The sequence below is a fragment of the Ciconia boyciana genome, chromosome 8 (assembly GCF_034638445.1).
Source record: "Ciconia boyciana chromosome 8, ASM3463844v1, whole genome shotgun sequence".
In the NCBI taxonomy this organism is placed as follows: Eukaryota; Metazoa; Chordata; class Aves; order Ciconiiformes; family Ciconiidae; genus Ciconia; species Ciconia boyciana.
The window spans coordinates 54,685,814-54,704,666 of NC_132941.1; the positions used below are offsets into that span (position 1 = coordinate 54,685,814).

Sequence of the window (18,853 nt, forward strand, 5' to 3'; positions counted from 1 at the left end):
TAATACTATCAGTTCAGAATAAAGAGATATTGAATACTCACTTCCAGGTATTCCCCCAGTCTCAGTAGCACTGACTTTTCATGAGGATCATTTGGGCAGTAGACAGCCATGAGATCCTTCATTATAAACAAGGACTTAAGGCTGTTGAGTTCTCCTAAAAATAAACCAATTGGTTGATCTGATTCTGAATAAGATGGGAAAGGGGAAATCAAATGATAGCACGTTCATGAGGTACGTTATCTAGCTGAAACAAGACAATCAGACTTCAGCCTCTTTGTCCTTGAGTACGAAAGAACAGAAGTGAGAGAGGGTTTAGCTACAAACCTTCCAGCACATTTAAAAAAATCCAATTAAATTCAATAAAAGACTTGTATCAGGCTCTTCCTATTTAAGTAAGGTGGTAATTATTAACTCCGTTTATCTCCATACCTCCAAAGAGAGCTCTCTGTGATGCTTCCCAGGTTGTAGTCATACAGCTTTGTCAGAATCAGAATCACCTGAAGGCAAAAGAAGAAATCAAGGTTAGTCTCAAACAATTACAATCTCATAGAACTGAAATGACCCCAGGGAGGGCTTAGGATTCCTTTAATGGGTGCTTAACATAATTGAATGAATTGTTAAAAGCATTTGCCTAAACTGACATGGGAAGCATTTGCAGAGATGTATGTTAAGCCAATCAGACCTTTTCTTGCTCAGCTCCTTTGCATGATAGCGCCAACAGGTTCTTCCCTTAGCCCCACAAGGCAGAGTGCAGTGGGAAGGAGCTGACATGCTAGACATAATGTTTCAGGATACAATATGAGATCTGCTGTATGCAGTAGAAACAGTGATTACTTTCTGCTCTGTTTCACAAACACTGAAACTGCTAATATTTTTCACAGCTGTGGTGCACAGATAACCTACTGGCCTGTCTCCAGTCAAATTCTTTTTGTTGTAGCAGATGATGTAACGCAAGCAAATGATCACCAGTTTGGGCCTGGGAGACTCAGACTGGACATCAGGAAAAAAAATCTCCATAAGGAAAATAGTTCAACACTGGGACAGGCTACCCAGAACATCTGTAAAGCCTCCATCCTTGGAGGTTTTAAAGACCTGGTTAGACAAAGTGATGACTGAGCTGATCTATAGCTGGTGATAGCCCTGCTTTGTGTAAGAGGTTGAACTAGGGACCTCCAAATGTCTCTAACAACCAACATTCCTATGACTTCAGTGAAAAGTTTTAGATTAAGCCAGAATAGAATTGTTTTCAGGTTTAGGAGCTTTATTAGCTCTTTTGATAAACAGCTTTTCTCTCCTGCCAAAACAGTCACTTCTAAAATAAAATTGTCTTACCTGGGGGAGGAAAGGAATTTTAGCAAAAAGAATTTCAAGCAAAATATTTCAGCTTGCTCTTTTGTTAATATCTTTAAAAAAAAATAAATGACTGTCTTTCAAGATGATGGGCTCCTTTAACAAGACCTACATTTGGGACATAAACTACCAGACCATTACTATTGCTATTAATTTATTTTGCATTTCTCCCTGCCAGGTTGCTGTATATCTTATCCTTCTCTCTATCCCATTAAAACTGCAGTAAATTAAAGAGGCACAACACTTCTTATCTGACAAAAACCCTGATCTATATACCTCTACATTATTATTTTCAGCCTGGGTTCCTAAGAAATGAGGCTCACTAATACACATCCCCCTTCTCCCTTGATAACATAGCCAACTTCTAACAATTTGGCAGAGAAGCAAAGGACTGGAGGTAATTCAGTCCCTATAAGCTCTGCACAAACTGGCACCAGCATGGCAAAGGAATAGCCATGTGGCTACTTGCACTGAGGGGGGAGAGGAAGAGACCTCGCCACTGCCCTTTCCAAAGACAAAAGCTATCCTGCTTCTTACACACCAATAGCCCCAAACCAGGCACAGCAGGAACTGCCTCTTTCCAATACGTTCAGCATGTGAGACAGAGCAGAAAGCATGGCGATGTGGGAGCTGAGGACATGAGCGGACACATAGTTACTGCAACACAGGAAGGTATAGGGGACAGAGCACACGCATCGACAGACATCTGTTTCTACAGCCCAGCTCTGTTAAACCCCTCATAGCACAGAGAGAGACTCCCCAAAGCATTTCCTATCTGCACGAATACAAGTCATGTGCAGCTGATAAGGGAGACAGGAGAGGCACCTGAAAAAACAGTGGTTTACCAGGGCCAACCATCCCCAAACATCCTCCAGAAGAAAAGCAGTCTCCCTTATTGTCTGCTCCCATTTTAATCTCCCACCTCCCGCTATGCCCACTTACTGCTTTATGTCCAAAATGAGAGCCTCATCCTGCTATCCATAGATAACTGGCTGCAAACTCAGGCTATTACAATGCAAACCCCATCAGGCAGAAGACAAGGCAGGGGAGAGACACCCCAACTTCGTATCTCAGTGCACCACACAATCGGCTCCACAGAGAAAGGAAAACTGTGGAAGAGCATCCCCAGGGAGGTGCCTGATGCCCAGGGCTGCCCCCAGCCTGCCCTGCTCCCCGCTGGGTGCAGGACAGGCCCTGGCTGCAAGGCCCTGCCCTGCTGCCCCGTGGGGGAGCCGCCAGCCTGTGCCACCCCTCGCCCCGAGGCACACGTGGGGCACGGTCACCGCAGGGCTGAGGGCGGCCCTGAGGCTCCCTGAGGAGAGACAGGGGGCCTGCCCCAAGAATCCCCCCAGCACCAGGCCCAGCCCAGCCCTGAGCTCCTGCGTGACCCCCCCAGTCTGTCCCCGGGTCCCTGTTTCCTCAGGGGGTCCCTCACATTTTCCCCCACCAGCCTGCCCCATGGCCCTGCAGTGGCAAGCCGCCCCCAGGCCCCCCCAGGCGCCCTGACCACCAACCCCAGACCCCACCATGCCCCCCAGCAACACCCACCCTGTGGCAACTGGGGACCGATCCACGGTGACCCCAGCCCACCAAGTGGCATGTCCCCCTGAAATAGCCCCACAGGGACTCCTGCCTTGGCCCAGGGCCGAGGACAACATGCATCCTCCGCTATGATGGGGGCAGTTCACACAACAGCCATGACACCTCCTCTGCTCCCCAGGGCACCCTGACATGGATATCCCCTCCATCCCCCAAAATGCACAACCGCACTGCCATGCAGGGGGTGCCTCCCTCTACCCTGGAGGGTCCCTCTTTGAAGAGGCGGCCAACGTGCAAAGCACCAGCCGCCTGCCGAGGTGTCAGATGGCAGAGCTGCAGCGGGCACATATGCTTCGCAAAGGCTTGTGCCAATTAGGGCTTTAAGTGCTAAATTTCAATCTTGACCCTCCCAGGAATGCTTATCAGTGACAGCAGGGCAGCTGTCTGCTCCAGATACAGAACCATGCCGCTGCCATCCCTCACAGCACCCTCTGAATAGGTCTATAAATCCCCTACTTAACAAATAAATAAAAATTAAGGGTGAGGGGGGAAAGGAAGAGGAAGGGGTGTGCACATAAAGCCTTTCTGAATAACTATTCTCCCATGAAAGGTAGCAGTGAACTCAACGAGATTCAGCGCCAGCCTGCATGGAGACCTTCCATACAACACGGCAGTTGCATGCACCCTCAGCTTCGAGCCTCCCTTGATCTGCAAAGCAGCTGGACAGTTGCAGGACAGTTGCTTATACCTTTTTCCAAGCCTTGTTTTCTCTTGGCCCTCTTCTCTCCTCTGCTTGCCAGAGGAACCAGAAATGTAAATGACTCTAATGAATATTCCCCTAATGAATATTTTGACATCTGGTAGTTTTAAAAGCAGGCCTGAAGGTAGCAGGCATAGAAACTCAGAAGAGTAAATAGGAAAAATAGTGGGGTTTTCTCCCCATTCTTTGCCACTGGTTGATGTAGTCTTGAGGAAGATCATACAAGAATCAAGAAACACCTTCCCCATCTGTAAAACCCAAGAATTATAATCAGGTGAGTTTTTGTGGAATCTTAAGATTAGTAGTGTGTAATTACTGGTGTTAAATAGACTGAGAATTCTTTTTCAGAAGTTACTCAGATATTTGCTTTTTTCCAACTGAGGAAAATTCACAAATCTCAAAACTTCCATGAAAGAAAACTCCATTGAGAATTTTAATCTCATTACTCAAGGAAAAAAAATTTAATTGACAACCCAAAAAGAACATGAAATGACAAAAAATTAAAAGTGCCAATATGAGAAATCAAAATATTTTACTTCCAGAGAGCTGAAACATCTCTTTTGTTCTTTTTTCTGCCCCCAGAAATTTCAGTAAAACCCACGCAATCTTAGAATGCTGTAGTTCTCTTGGAATTGATGGGGGGAAAAAAACCCAGATGCATTTCTTCATACTTCTTTTTGATATAGCTCTAACAATCCTTCTGCAGAGGCATCCCTAGACGCATCCAAATATGCATGTTAGTTGCAGACTAGCTACATCTAGAACCCTAAATAATATTGCTATATCCTGGCTTCTTAGTAAATTTAGGATAAAATCTTAACTTTTAACATTTCCAAGCTAATATTTGTATTTGACACCATGCTGTGGCATGCATGTGCACCAGTTTGTTGAGTAATAGCTTAGATACCTCCACTTGGTGCAGATATCCTATTTCCAAAACACATAAGGGCTTTCCTATAGGAAGCTTTCTCATTTTTGTGGACCTGTATCAGCTCCCAAATATCTTTAAGCCTATCTCTAGTTTCGCAGGCTCCTTGTGTCATTTACTGTGGTTCAAATACTAGCAACAGATCTGCTCAAACATATATGTTGAAAACAAACAAGGTATTGGGCAGAAAATTAGTTATTTCTGCCCTAGAGTTCAGTATTCTTTTTTCCCCTTTGTAATATTTGAATAACGTATGCAAAGCTATGATTTTGGTTATATTTACTTTTTCAGAAAACATATTTCTCCTTTGCTGTTCTCATTTCTTTGTTATTTAGCCTGCAAAGGTTAGTTCATGTTTAAGATTGTTTGGGTTTTGTTTTTGGTTTGGTTTTTTGTTGGTTTTCTTTATTCTCTGTGGCTGTCACTATGTAGTACTGAGGAACCTAATGAACAGAGACATGCATATTATATTGTTCTAAATGTCAGAATAGGGTCTGTGAAGAAGAACAGTAATGAAATGAAAAATATTGTCTTGCCTTTTTTTTATTTATTCCTTTGTTTTTGTTTTCTGGGACTGTGTCTTTTTCTCCCTTCTTTACCACTTACCAATCAATGCAAGCTAACAAGGGCAAGAAGAGAAGAACAAGCAAACTAGAGATACAATGAAAAGGAGCTGAAAATGCAGTCTTATGCCAGCTCTGCTGTGAATACAGATAACCCTTCCTATTGCACAGAAATGCAAGGCTTCGGAAAGTCTGTTCTTCATTAGGATCAGCAGTTGAAGTGGGTTATTCTGCCATAGCAGGGAAGAGAAAGAGAGAGAAAACTTCATCACTTCTGCATTGATAGCTCAGAGCAAAAGATATTTGATCCTGGATTTACCACATCCTCAGTGAGTGCACTAACCACAAGGTATAGCACTAAAAACGTTTTGTTTGAGTTATCTGTACAAAGTGGAAAAGCCCCACCAGGCAAGAAACGGACAGACGGCTTGGTGGGTTAGCACAGTTACCTGGGAAAAGACAGGCTAACAAAAGAGGTACTTAAACCTGGCTCACCCGTCTCTCAGAGGAAACCAGTTCCCAGCAGCTATTCTAGGAAGGACAGGGTATTTGGTCCTACACTACACACTAGGTCAGGGATCTGTAACGCTTCGCACTACTCACTGACAATTGCAAATTTACTTCTGGGAACGCTATGTGAGCCCTATGTTAAAACGTGTCCATACTTATTCAAGCTAGGCTAAACAAGGACACGGACTGGAACAAGCATTGTGTTCAGGGTTTGATCACCATTATTGAAGACCCACTATGCAAAGTGGTCTGTGATAATCCAACTCAATCTCATCTATACCAACAGCGCTCTCATCTTGGATAAATTTTATCATCTGTATTCTCACCACCCCGCCCAGGTCCTCTCTGCAAATGCTTTCCACTTCACAGCACAACAGGGCACTAATTCAAACAAACAACTTTTATAGCTCCATGGTGATAGAGATTTTTCAAACAGAAGAACACAATTAAATTTTTAAAGGTGTTCACTATAACTTCTCGGACTCTGATTTTTGCAATGTTACCTCTAGACTGACCTAAAGCTGTGCCAGAAAGATTGGTCCTACAGGATTCAAGTGCTGATTTCAAAATCACAACAGGCCTTTACTTATGAAGGCAAAAACAGCACCTCTGCTTTAATGTTTTCAGACTTCCATGCTTTGCATGTATGTTTGCATCTGTTTCAGTCAAGACTGCAGCTATCCTGGGGTAAGCCAGAGCACTAAAAACATTTAGTCCATAGTCCACTTTCCTGACTTGCACACCATCAGCTCTCAGCATTACTTGTGTATGGACTGCTTCTTACTCAACATTTAGTTGAAATAATTTGAAAGTGATGTAAACGGTACATTTGATAAAATATTTCTAATACCTGACTACAAACCACTTACAGCAGCTTTCTGAATCAGTTTGAGAATCTGTTTCTTCTGTAGACTGTTAGTGTGGTGATCAGACATCTCTTTTTGACCACTGAGGTCACAGAAAAAAAAGGAATGTTGCCCCCCCCACCACACCAATGAAAGGCTTCAGGATGCTATTCTGTCCTGACTTCTTGTCCAGCACCACAGATTTTTCTGTCTCAAGCCACAGTCTTAGGAGCATATTAATTTCCAGCATAGGATAACTGAGGTGGGTCTTCATGAACTCCAATATCAGTCCTGTATTAGAACTAATAACCTGATAGAAAGCTTCTAGTTTCAGTCATGTGCCAGCTGCACACTCTACACAACAGCCTGATCTTCAGGATGTGCCACAATTTGAGAAAAGAGCAGTCACAACAGTCTTCTCTCTCCTGTGGTACTCTCCATCCATGCAAGGAGCATGCAACACATCCAGAGCTTCTTGGACTCAAAACACTGCATGTGCAGTTTGGTTGCTCTATTGTTATGAGCTGCAAATGTTTAGGCATAGGGACAGTCTCACACAGGTACAGAACACAAGCAGTCTTCAATAGAACAATATTTTGCTAATAAGGTATTGTAATACATATAGCCATGTAAAAAATGGTAATGGTGTAACTATCCTTTACAAGACTCTCCTGATGAAACTGCCACACTGCCTTCTAATTGGGAAGAGAGAAACAAATATCCAGCCACAATCAAAGTGCACCTCAATGTGCAGTGATCCATGAATACCTTATTAACCTCTCGAGATCCCTTCCATCGCCTGCTTAACAGGAACATAAGTCAATAACAAAGCAGCACTAAATTAAGTTTCACAAGCTTGTTGGTCTGCTATAATTGAGCAGGAAGCTAAAGGACTTGAAGCTTTCTTATGCATTATGTGTTAATAAACCATGTTTCTCAGGCTAGACTGCAGTGTTTGAGAGTATGCACCATTCAAAGACTTTAAATAACTGGGCAACACCTATCTGTTCCCTTCTCCATCTCTACCTTCCCAATACAGCACAGAACTTTAGGACTGGGAGAAAAAGGGGGAACACAACCAGAACACAGGAATATTCTCAATGAGCTGTTTGGTGAGGCAACTATGTGAGGAGATGTTTTCAAATAAACTCACAAATAAGTCTGAATAATTCATGACTGAGAATTTTACAGGCTGCTCATGAATAAAAAAAAAGACAAACTCTAGAGAACTCATTATTTGGAGCAAATTACTGGTACAAATCTTGTTCTTCGTATTATTATTTAGCAATTTTATACCAGTCAGCAAGTATCAGGGTCTCTAACAACTATGCAAGTACCAAGAACTATGGAGACATGAAGACTTTGTGATTTGCTTTCCATCTGGTTTGCAGATCAACACATCAGCAGGCAAAGGAAGAGAGGAAAAGCGTGATGATATTGAAGGATAGCCACATGGTTACACAGCTGGACTACCAACTCCCCATTTCACGACAGTTTTTGTTATGAAGAATCCATAAAGTAAAAATCCCTTCATTTTTCTGCATCCTTCAATGGACAGAAAAAAGGTCTGATACTGCCCATTATTCCATCTGTGACAGGAGGCAATAGCAGAAGTTTAGAGAGAAAGCATTAAAAATTGTCCACATACAGTGCAATTCTTCTCACTAACTTTCAGCAATCAGATTATACTCTTTCTAATTCAAAAACTTTTGCCACTATTGTGCCTAATAATGAAAGGATCAGAGAAAGCAAGCAAGCATGATCAAAGATGTGGAATGGCCTTTTTTTAGTGAGAAATTACTCCAACTCTCAATCCAAGAAAGAGACAACACAGGAGATATGAAAGACATCTGTATAGTCACGAGTGTCCTGAATGGATTATTCACTGTTTTTCAGTACACAAGACCTAGGACAGCAAGTGAAACTGGGAGGTTCAAAATACTACATAAACATGAGTTCAGTGGATACTGAAAACGTCGGTTCAAGGGGAGACAGGAGAAGTTCAGGGAAGAGATGTACACTGAGGTCAATTAAATAAATAAAAATATACGTACCACAATGTTTGTGCAAGTTTTCCCAGGCATGCAATTTTGGCCACTGTTGGAGAGGGAATATGGCCAAGTATGACAATTATTTTGTTCGTATAGCTACCATAGGTAGCTTTAGCCCTCATGAATTTGTCTAAATCTGTTTATAGTTATTCATATTTTTGGCATCTATAAAAACCACCTGTAGGCAAGAAATTCAATGTTTGCCAAACATGGATACTACTATTTCCTTTCTTAGTCTTCTATAATTCAATCAGCAGGAGCAAGGTTTATGGCAGTTTCTATTATACTCAGCTTAAAGGGGTCCCTGGCATGGTGACAACTTTTAGAGGAGACAACAATACGAATTTTAATAGAGAGGCAAAATGAGGCATCTCTCTCCCTCAAATCTTTTAAAGATAGCCCCAGTCTTCATCCTTGTCATCAGGATAAAACAGAAATTTGTCACAGTCTAAAAAGCATTTAAAATACTACCACCACCAAAGCAGAGAGAAGGAAATTGTGTTTCTGTAATAGCTAAAGCCCAAAGGTCAAGACACTGAGTTACTGCTTCTCCTGGCTCTGAAAGGGACCCAAACCTAGGGGTCTGAATAACTTATAAATGGGAATTAATTCCCTGCTTTGAGCCCTTTTTCCAACATTGAAATCCATTTCCACAAATTCCCCTGTCATTCAACAAGAATCTGTTTCATGGAAATACTTCTGAGCAGCTCCACATGTGATTAATGAACTAAAAAAAACCCCAAACCTGATAAATTAAAAGGAGTAAAAGGAAATTCCAGGCAATAATACTGTAGGAAAAAAAGGAGAGGTATTCAGGTTCAAAAGTAAATGTAATAATACATTTTCTTCCAGTGGCAGAAGTAGGCAGGAAAGAGGGGAAGAAGGACAAAAACAAGGGAAAAAGCTGCCTGTCATCTTGAAATGTTTTAATACAAAGGCAAATCGTTAAGAAAGAGACAAGATTTAATTTCAGAAGACAAAAGTTGGTATAGAGAAAATTGATTACACACTATAATTGCATTGATGCTTAAAAGCCATTAGCATGAGAGCTCTGTATATGTTTCAAGAGGGAAATGCAGTCTTCTGTTTATTCATTTCACTGAATACCCACATAGGCCTTTAGGGGATTATTTCAGAATTAAGACCAGAGAGTGAAGCCCTAAACTGCTTGGAAGGAAATTTCTTCTCTTACGCCCTATTATATTCACTGTCAATGAGCAGCTCTTGCTTAAACATGCAGTTACTGCCAGTGATTTAGAGTGGACACCCAGAAAGGGAGAAAGGGTCAACTGGAGAAAAGCACTAAGCTGTTGTGTGCCTGGCCTGCTCTCGGGCTTGCTATTGGAACACTCAGAGACATTCAGGAGGTTATGGGCTTTGCCAAGGGACAAATATTTTAAGTGCTGAGAAGCCATTTCTGAAGCAAATTTGGAAAGCCCGCATATCTACAAGTAAAAACTTGCTTCCGAGGAGTTTCTCAGACACTTGATCTTACGTGCAAACTAGCGCTCCAGCATAGCCCCTGGCAACTAAAAGAGAGCAGCGTACAACACTCTCAGAAAAAGTAGGAGCACGCAAGAAGAGGCTTTATGAAAACATGCCACTCTGCCATTAGGATCCTACTTTGCAAGCTATATTTATAGTGGTGCCTTCCTGGTTAAGACTCAGAAGTTTCTGAAGGATTTAGAAATACCCATAAACTCCAAACACACACAGTATTTCCCAAACCAGTAATCCAAGCCTCCACTTGAACATAATTCACTCAACTCTGAAGAAAGAATGAAGAGGAAAAATATCACAAAAGGCAACAAAGTTGAGAAAGGCTGAAACTAGAGGTCTTTCCTTGGGAAAGGAACCATGTCCTGGGGGAGGACTGGTGGTGGAAGGATACACACAACCAAAAAACTGGGATTCATGTGATATATACAATACTCAGATTGCTTATTCTGGAGCTCACTACAGAATACAAAAGTGAAAAATTAGCATGCAATGAATAATTTATTTAGCACTTTACTGTTGTTTAAACAAATCACTTTCATGAAAGCAATGTGTATTCAAGCAATAAATCACTGTTTAGCACTGTCACAAGCGAAAGATACTACTTGACAGAATTATTGAGTGATGTTGCATGGCCACAAGGCAGCTACAACAGAGATAAGGATGATGTCCTTGAATAATAGACTGACTCCCTCTCACCCCAGGAAGGAAATTGAATCTTTAAAGTAAAACTTTCATCCTGGGGCAGCAGGGGTAGTGAAACTTATGACCGTAAGTGCCTTTCATCTTTAGGTCCCAAAAGTGCCCTGAAAACATTAATTGATCACTCCTAACAACAACTCTGTGATGTAGGTTGGTTTTATTACACACATCAAGCATGCAGAGTTTAAGAGAGTTTGTTACAGAAGGCAGGGAGGGAATACTTACTCAGATGAACTCCTGGGTCTTCACTCTTGAAATCATTTTCCTCTGTCCTCTAACACATGGAGAGATGGACTTTATAAGGTCCTGACCTGCTCTAACTTTAAATCACAGCTTCCACCCTGTCTATCTCTAACAGGGCATGAGTCAAATTCAAGCTTTCTATTCCCCTTCCGGTAATCCTACTGTCTTTTTGCATCACCACAGATGGGAACATATACTTTTTCAACTGATCTTCAGTCAGTGATGAACAATGCTATACTAACAGACACCAGGTATGTTTCCCAGAAACCAAGAAAACAAACAAGCTTGGTGCAAAGATGATTTTTATTCAGCACAGTCTTTTGTTACACTGTGCTGGGGACATCTATTCTTCCAAATACCGGTTCCCCCGAAAACACTCTTCTAGCACTCCCTACGCATCTTACACTAACAAATCACAATAAAATGCATCACTCCGTAGACAAACATGGTAGGTCTCATCTTATAGCAACCCTTTGTTAATGGAGCTAAATTAGAAATTAATTTGGCTCAGCCCTAGGATTCAGAAAGCGCCTTATGAGTTTTCTGGCTGCCAACACTAATTCGATCACTTGTTACTTCTCAATAGTGCTAAGAAGAAAAGATGCAAAATCAAGTCCTTGTGTTTCTCAGTTTCTCCCAAATCAGCAGAAATCTCAGGGCCAAATTCAGCACAACAGTTACTTTAGTTTGTGTGTTAATCACATGAACAACAAAACAAAGCAAGAATTTAGTGCACTTGGTTTTCCATGAACAATTGAGACAAACCATCCATTCAGCTTGCACTCACTGGTCACCACAGTCAAGGAAGTGGGAGGAATTAGGGTAACGTAGGGCTTTCTAGCATCTGCAAACAGAATCACCACTTGCTCTAGAAAGAGACAGGGCAGAATGTAAGGACAACTAACCTTACCTAACTGGATGTCTTTATTACTGAAAATTAGATGACCCCAAAATTCCAGAGGAGTGAGCCCTGTCTCAAAAAGAGACATTTCAGCCATCACCCAGTACATTTTGCCATCTGAGATTTGTCTGATTATACAAGAAAAGTTCTTCAGTTCCTTGCATTCTTTCACCCACTCCAGCTGCAACAAAATATGCCAGCAGCAGCTGTTTGTAATAAGCTGGAAGGCGTCTTGAGACCAATTGTGTTGCAAAGGTCATATTTTCCGAACTGTTTATAGACAGTAATTTGTAAGGTTGTAATGTCACATGTTGTCAATAATTCAAGGTGGGAAATTGAAACAGTTAATAGGTCATCAGTTCTTCACTTTCCCACCTTATCTCTTTCTCCCCAAAGAGCAGTTAAACCATGTTTCATCTGAGCATATTCCTTGAACCTCAGACTCAAAGGTTTCATTTGTTTATGGAAAGAAACTTAGGATGGTAAGTTGTAAGTAATCCCTTAACAGGCACACAGGGATCATAACAGATATAAAGTGCACATTTCAGACTTGGGATATAAATTCCTGTTAAAGGTCTATTCTCTCTGGGGCTCTGTATTCTGTAGAACAGGTTGATGCTGTCAGAATGAAAACTGTTGTATTTTAGCAAAGAGAGGAGGACTTAGTCAAAAACAACTTGTTAAAGGAAGAGAGATATATTCAAAGTAAGATCCTTCCCCCAGTTCTTTTTGGGGGAAAAAAAACAACCAAACAAAAAAACCACCCCCAAAATCGACTTTCATTAAAACATGAATTACGGGTTGTTTCATTGTCTTCCTCTCCCCCAACCCCCCATACAATTTACAGCCGCCAGCTAAAGTTGAGCCATCTCCCATTGGCATCATCAACTCTGACAGCCAGTCGAGGCAACCCTGGTAACAAGCACAAGCACTGATATAACAACAAAGTATAAAGTTTGCACCTTGGAAAGCTGCACCCACTGAGTGGGACCTCTTCCTGTATTCCTACCTAGGATCCCCATGAAATCAGTGCTGGCAAAACAACACTTTGGGAAACTGAGAACATCTGCTGACCTGCAGCACTGATGCAAACTTCCTCAAGAAGCAGATCACACAAACCTTAAAATGGAGCTGCATTGACATATCCCAGAAAGACTAAAATTGTGTCTATTATGTAAAATAATGCAGATGTCCCTGGTGACAAGATAGGATTCATAGTCCATCATCTGAGAAGCCTGAAATTAGTATTGTGATGGGGAGACATATCCACCTGATTAGGGAAACTTCCTCCAGACAAAACTGTTAGATTGTTCTCATTCTCCTGATCTTATTTAGAGCACAGCCACACATACATAGAAAAAGCTGAAGAGTGTAACAGGACTGGAGGAAAGATAGAGCCATGCAGGACAGAAAACCTGTTCCTGAGCCTCCAGTCAAAAGACCAAATCAGCTGCACATGAGCAAGCTGACAGGTTATCTGCACCAGCTGCAGACTCACCACTGACTGAAGTGCAAAGACAGCTGTTTAATATAAACTACACCCCATATACAAAGAGCATATCTGATATTTGCCTCCACAGGGTTCAAAGCACATTCAGCTCACATTCCCATGCCTTTGGGAAGGAGTCCGAAAGAAATGAATGATTCCATCTTTTAATGGGCCATACTATTTATAACCACTATATAAGTCAAGACATATTAACACTAAATATCTTTAGGGAAGGTATTAGGCCCAAGATACTTCCAGCAGCACTGTGGCCAAATTAACAGTCTTCTCAAGTTAAAAAAAAAAAAAAAAAAGCCCACACACCAAAAAAAACCCCACAAAACACTAGGATTTTTATTCTTTAAAAAGGCCCTCATTGCCCTCTACACCTTTCCCTTCCCTGCAAACTTCAGTCTCAGATTTCTCTTGCTATAGTTTTTAACCACGCTGGAGGGCGAAAGGGGAAGAGATTAGATCTGGTGGAATAGGTGGAGGTTTTCCACCAAGCAATGAGGGATAGGAACTGCACTCCTTCAGGACTCTGAGCAAGACAAGGAAGGATGAGGGGGATAAAAGGAGGATAAAACAGAATAAAAGGATGATAAAAGAGTCAAGACTTTGTAATTACAAGACATTCTGATCTGGGGTCCTTCCTATCTGTCAGGAAGATAACTTGATAGTTTTTAGCTGCCTCCTAGTTATAAAATAAAAAGAAAGGCACATGCCTATCTCCTGCAGAGGGTTCACCTCTTAGAATTAAGGGGCAGTATGGTAACTTGCACCTCACATCTCCTCTTTTCCCTGGCACACATTTTATCAGGAAGCTAACTCAAAAGGAGGGGGAAGTCAAAGCATATTACAAACCAATGCACAAAAATCTTATCAACCCAGTAAGATGTGTGACTAAGATCCTATGATCTGAAGGATAACAAACCTAAGTTACCCTCTGCCTACATCCTCAAGGCTTTGGCAGAAAGTGTAGGAGAGGAACAGTAGTCCCAAGTGACTAGTGACTTTCATCTTCATTTATCCTCCTCATTCACTGTCAAGGGGGATGTAGGGGGAGATAATCTCATTTTATTATATATAAACTATTTAAATTTGGGGGTTTCATGCGGTCTTTTTGGAGTGAAAAAGCCAAGTCAGTTCCTGACTTCCTCTCTCAGCAGAGAGCCAAACCAAGAACAAAAGGCTACTAGGTTGAAGCCCATTACCAGAACTGCAGCACCCAAATCACGGACCATTTTTTATGATGTCTGACCAGTGCTGCCTTCCAGACGGAACAATGATGATTAAAATCTTCTGGTGGAATCAGATGTCCTTTTGGACTTCCAGACATGATAAGAAACTGCACTGGTTTGGTCATTCCCACTAGTGAGAGTATCTTTGATCTCTAAAAAAGTGTAAGCTCCTTTGTCTGTCTCTCCATCCCTTCCTTCAACACCATTAGCTATGTTTTGCGCCAAACCCCCAGCTCTTACATTAAACAAAAGCAGACCAACACACAGGTGCAAGGAACATTTCTTTATGGGGTATCATCTTGATCCTGGAACTAGCCCACACATCCCAGTCTCCCTGTTGGTTTTGCCATATCCCTTAAGATTCTTAAAAATGGAAAGCAGTGTATTAACTGTCATTTTCAAAATTCCTATAACTTTAAAAAAATTACTATTAGTGCTTATCAACAAAATTAACCGCCCTGCCTGAAGGGTGCAGCATAGAAAAATGTCCCATTCCTCTCAACACACTGCATAGAAGTGTATTGTTTCCTCAGCCATATCAATGCAACAGTGAAAGCTGGAGAAATATTTTGAGCTCTTCTGAGAAGTTCAGACTCTGTTATACAAATGTTTTAGACTGAAAACTTCAGGGTTTCAGGATTTCTGGGTGTTCTTCCACAGCATGTTCCTTACGAGTTCCTTCCTACAAATACAGAAGTATTGATTCCCAAGCTCTATGGGCAAGATTTATCCCTTGAAGTCTAACAAGAGATCCAGACACTTCAAGCTCTGGCAAGTCACAGATAATCTGGGAGCACTAGAGCATTGGTTTAGAGATTTAATTTCAGAAGCACTCAACATCTTGAAAATTATTTCTCCACCCTCAGATACTCCTTTCCTACAAAAGAAACACTTTATTTCTGAATGCAAACCTACAGCCAAACAAGCATTTCTCTCCCACTTACACCACATTTCTGATTTTCCAGCTTTGCATTCCCAAATTCTAGTCCACTCATCTTTCCACTCAACCTTATTAAATTTCATCCTATAGCAAACCAATCTGCCCTTTACCTCTACTAAGAAGGGGTTTTAGAGATCTGAATTTTGCCCCAAAGCTGGACATTGCTTCCATACCTTTCTCACCTGCAAGCCATTACCCCCAAAAAACACTAGAGAAATATCATGGATTCATTTATTATAGCATAGAATCCTTCTGAATTATTTCTAACAGAAATTTTCAGCCCTGTCACCAGTTCACTGACCCATCTACTAAACTAATTTGTCTTACACTTACAGTCAGCCATTTATCAAGACACGGGTATGGAATGAAGCTTTACATTCCATTCCCTTTGACTTATGGTTTACATTTGACACATGTGCCTCCAGGGAAGCACATACAATTTTTTCCCACCATCCCTTCTGCTTGCTCAACACCTGTTCTCAGGGAGAATGGTATTTCCGTATTTCTGCCTTTGAGCCACCCAAGCAACTGAATAAATAGGTCTTATGAAAGAAAAATATTCTCATCATGTCACCTACCACCTTTATCCTCAGCTGCCTGTTCCATAAAGCTCAGTAGGGAAAGCAGATTATTAGCCTTTACCCTTGGCTTGCTGTTAATCAAGTAGCTCAGTGTTGTACCATAAACACCACTAGCAGTCTATATTCCCCAAAGAGATTAAAGAGGGAGGACACAAACTGGTATTACTTTATAGGTTTCCAGTGGAGCACTGATAATTTCCACCATCCCCAGTTTCCAGTTGGGGATATCATTCAGGGAAGGCAAGACATTCTGAGAAATTTCTGCAACCAGGGTAATGTACTCCAAGGACCAGATCTTTAGCCAGTGGAAAGCAGCAGAACATCATGAATTATTGCCTCTAATTTCCTTCACTGAAAGATTTGCCTCACTAAGAAACACACACAGCTGGGAAAGCCCAAATGAAAGAGATGACGTGCCCAAGGGCTGCAACTTTTCTGCCCCACAAACTGCACTAAGCCCAGGAGACCCAAAAAAGTTTATAAGCTGCAGGAAGCTCAGCTCTCCAAGGGCTTTCCCTTATTTTTTTTTTCCACTGCAGAGAAAGTTTAATGCATATATTTGAAGGCTACCCCCTAAACTGAAACAAAGAAAGAAATTGTTAGCACTGAACTCAGTAAAATTAAATTTGTCAGAAAAAGTAATGAAAGCCACTTCCCAATTTGCAAAGAACAACACTGATGCTATTTGCACCATGCTCGCAGAAAACACATACCTGATAGTGGAGGGTGACTGGGGAAGCAACACTGTATGTACCTTCACTGTGAGAAAGCTCCCTCAGTATCATCACAGGTCTTGCAATATCTGCTGTACTAAAAAGAGTTGTCTGACACTACAGCAGAGGCTTATGTGCAATTTTATGAAATTAAAAAAGCTTGCTTTCCCCTTTGTGTTAAAAAGATAGAAACTATGACTTTAAAAAAAAAATCTCATTAAGCAGAGACAAACATATACATCTTTCATCTGGAAAAAGTCTCATGAACCTAAAAGCTGTCATCATTATTTTTTTGAATAGTGAAGATGTAATACCGAGACACAGCATTACCAGACAGTGGCCTCTCCTTTTTCTGTGGTAAGTTACAGCCAGTGTGAAAAAGGTATCAGCTCTACAGATTTACTTGTGACAACCCAAAATAAAATTCAGCTCTAAGTAATGAGCTTCCTATCATTTTAAAAGGGATTATCACTGCACAAATGCATCTAACGATTAAGGACTACTCAGCTGTAACTGACTGATGAGTTGCTAAACCTGTAAATTCTTTCCATAAAAACTGTCTTATCCTTATTCTTTCTAAACCAGTTTCTTCTTCAATAGAAAAAAGAATGTTAAGCATTTTAGAAGACGATTAAAGCAAAACCAGGCTGAAAAAGAAAATGTCACATTATTTCCCAATGAAAGAACTCAGGTCCTTTGGCTTTAATTTCCTTCACAGAGAAAACACATTATTTAGTGTTAGCTCCATGGTAAACTTCTAGCACAGCTTGAAAAGGTGCAGAAAATATCAGCACAAAATGAACCAGAACATTTTGCTTGAGAAGAAACAGATGAAGAGGCAATAACCCTGGTTCACCGATACCGATCTTGCTAGGAAAAGGCAGACACGCTGGAGTCAAAGGCAGAGCTAAAGAGTTTTTGTTGTTTGTTTCCTCCCAGTTTTCCCTGTTCCTTCCTCCCTCTGTACGCAGAAAGCAAAGCGATTGCTCATGTCAAACTAGTGAAGTGACAAGGAACTCTATGCCTGGCAGAGAGAAAGGCACAAATGGAATGCAACCCTTGCGGTCAGCTGCAGAAAGCACGGTTCGGCCCAGGCGGCCGCAGCAGCGCTGGGAACCCGGGATGGCACAAAGAGCAGCCTGACACTGCTGCACCCAGGAAACCCCCGGTAATGACCCCCAGTGCCCCTGCAAACCCCTGCTGGGCTCCTCCCCAGAGGGTTAGTCCCTCTGAGAGCTGCCGGGTGAGAGAGCGGCAACACACTAATGTTTGTCTTCATTCTTGTTCAATAGGAAGCATTAAACTGCCAACATCACGCACAGGTGAAAAGTTACACAAGCTGGAGTTACTCAAGGAAACACTTTTCTCTCTCTTAATTGGGAGGATGTGTGCAAAAAATCAGGAGGGAACAGAGCAGCTCCTAGTTGAACAGCACTGACTGCTTAGGGGAAAACCTCTCCAATTCAGTCGCCTTTTCCAGACCCACTGTGCTCGCTATCCTTGGACTTCTGAAACCGCATGCTGCCACAGCAAAGCGTGATCGGTCCCACTGAGTTCATCTGCATCAAAGGATAAGCTATTGTGGAAAAGGCCACTTTAAACAAATAAAGCACAACTGATTTTCATCGCAGCTTCTGCAGATGAGGAAATAATGGTCATAATTTCCACACCCAATTACCCAGCTTGCACTGGCAATTACACTAATTCCATGCACAAATTAGACATGGCACTGCACAAGCACCTTGTTTATGCAGTGATCTGCATTTTCAATTATTACTATTTTTTTAATCTGGCCCTAAAACTTTTAGTGGCTGATATGGAAAGACTGGTAGGCAGGAAGGGCAGTAGACCATGGGTTTTCTGGAGATGTGTCCATTTCAGAGAGATACTACTGTTTTGCTGGATAATAAATTTACTTTCTTCTTTCTCATTTCCTGAGGACCAAAATTCTAAGTTCTGCCTTCAAATACTTTGAAAAAAAAGCCGTGTATAGATAGCAATAG

At 41.6% G+C, this 18,853-nt stretch overlaps 1 protein-coding gene across 2 annotated transcripts in view; it reads right to left on the reverse strand.

Annotated features, from left to right (window-relative positions):
* The window catches only part of SORCS1 (sortilin related VPS10 domain containing receptor 1), a 307,612-nt gene that overhangs the window by 210,698 nt on the left and 78,061 nt on the right, over positions 1 to 18,853 (reverse strand). For both annotated transcript variants that reach the window (XM_072869717.1, XM_072869716.1), the window contains exon 2: positions 430 to 497. In XM_072869717.1, coding sequence (XP_072725818.1) covers positions 430 to 497 — 68 coding nt within the window. The remainder of the gene's footprint in view (positions 1 to 429; positions 498 to 18,853) is intronic.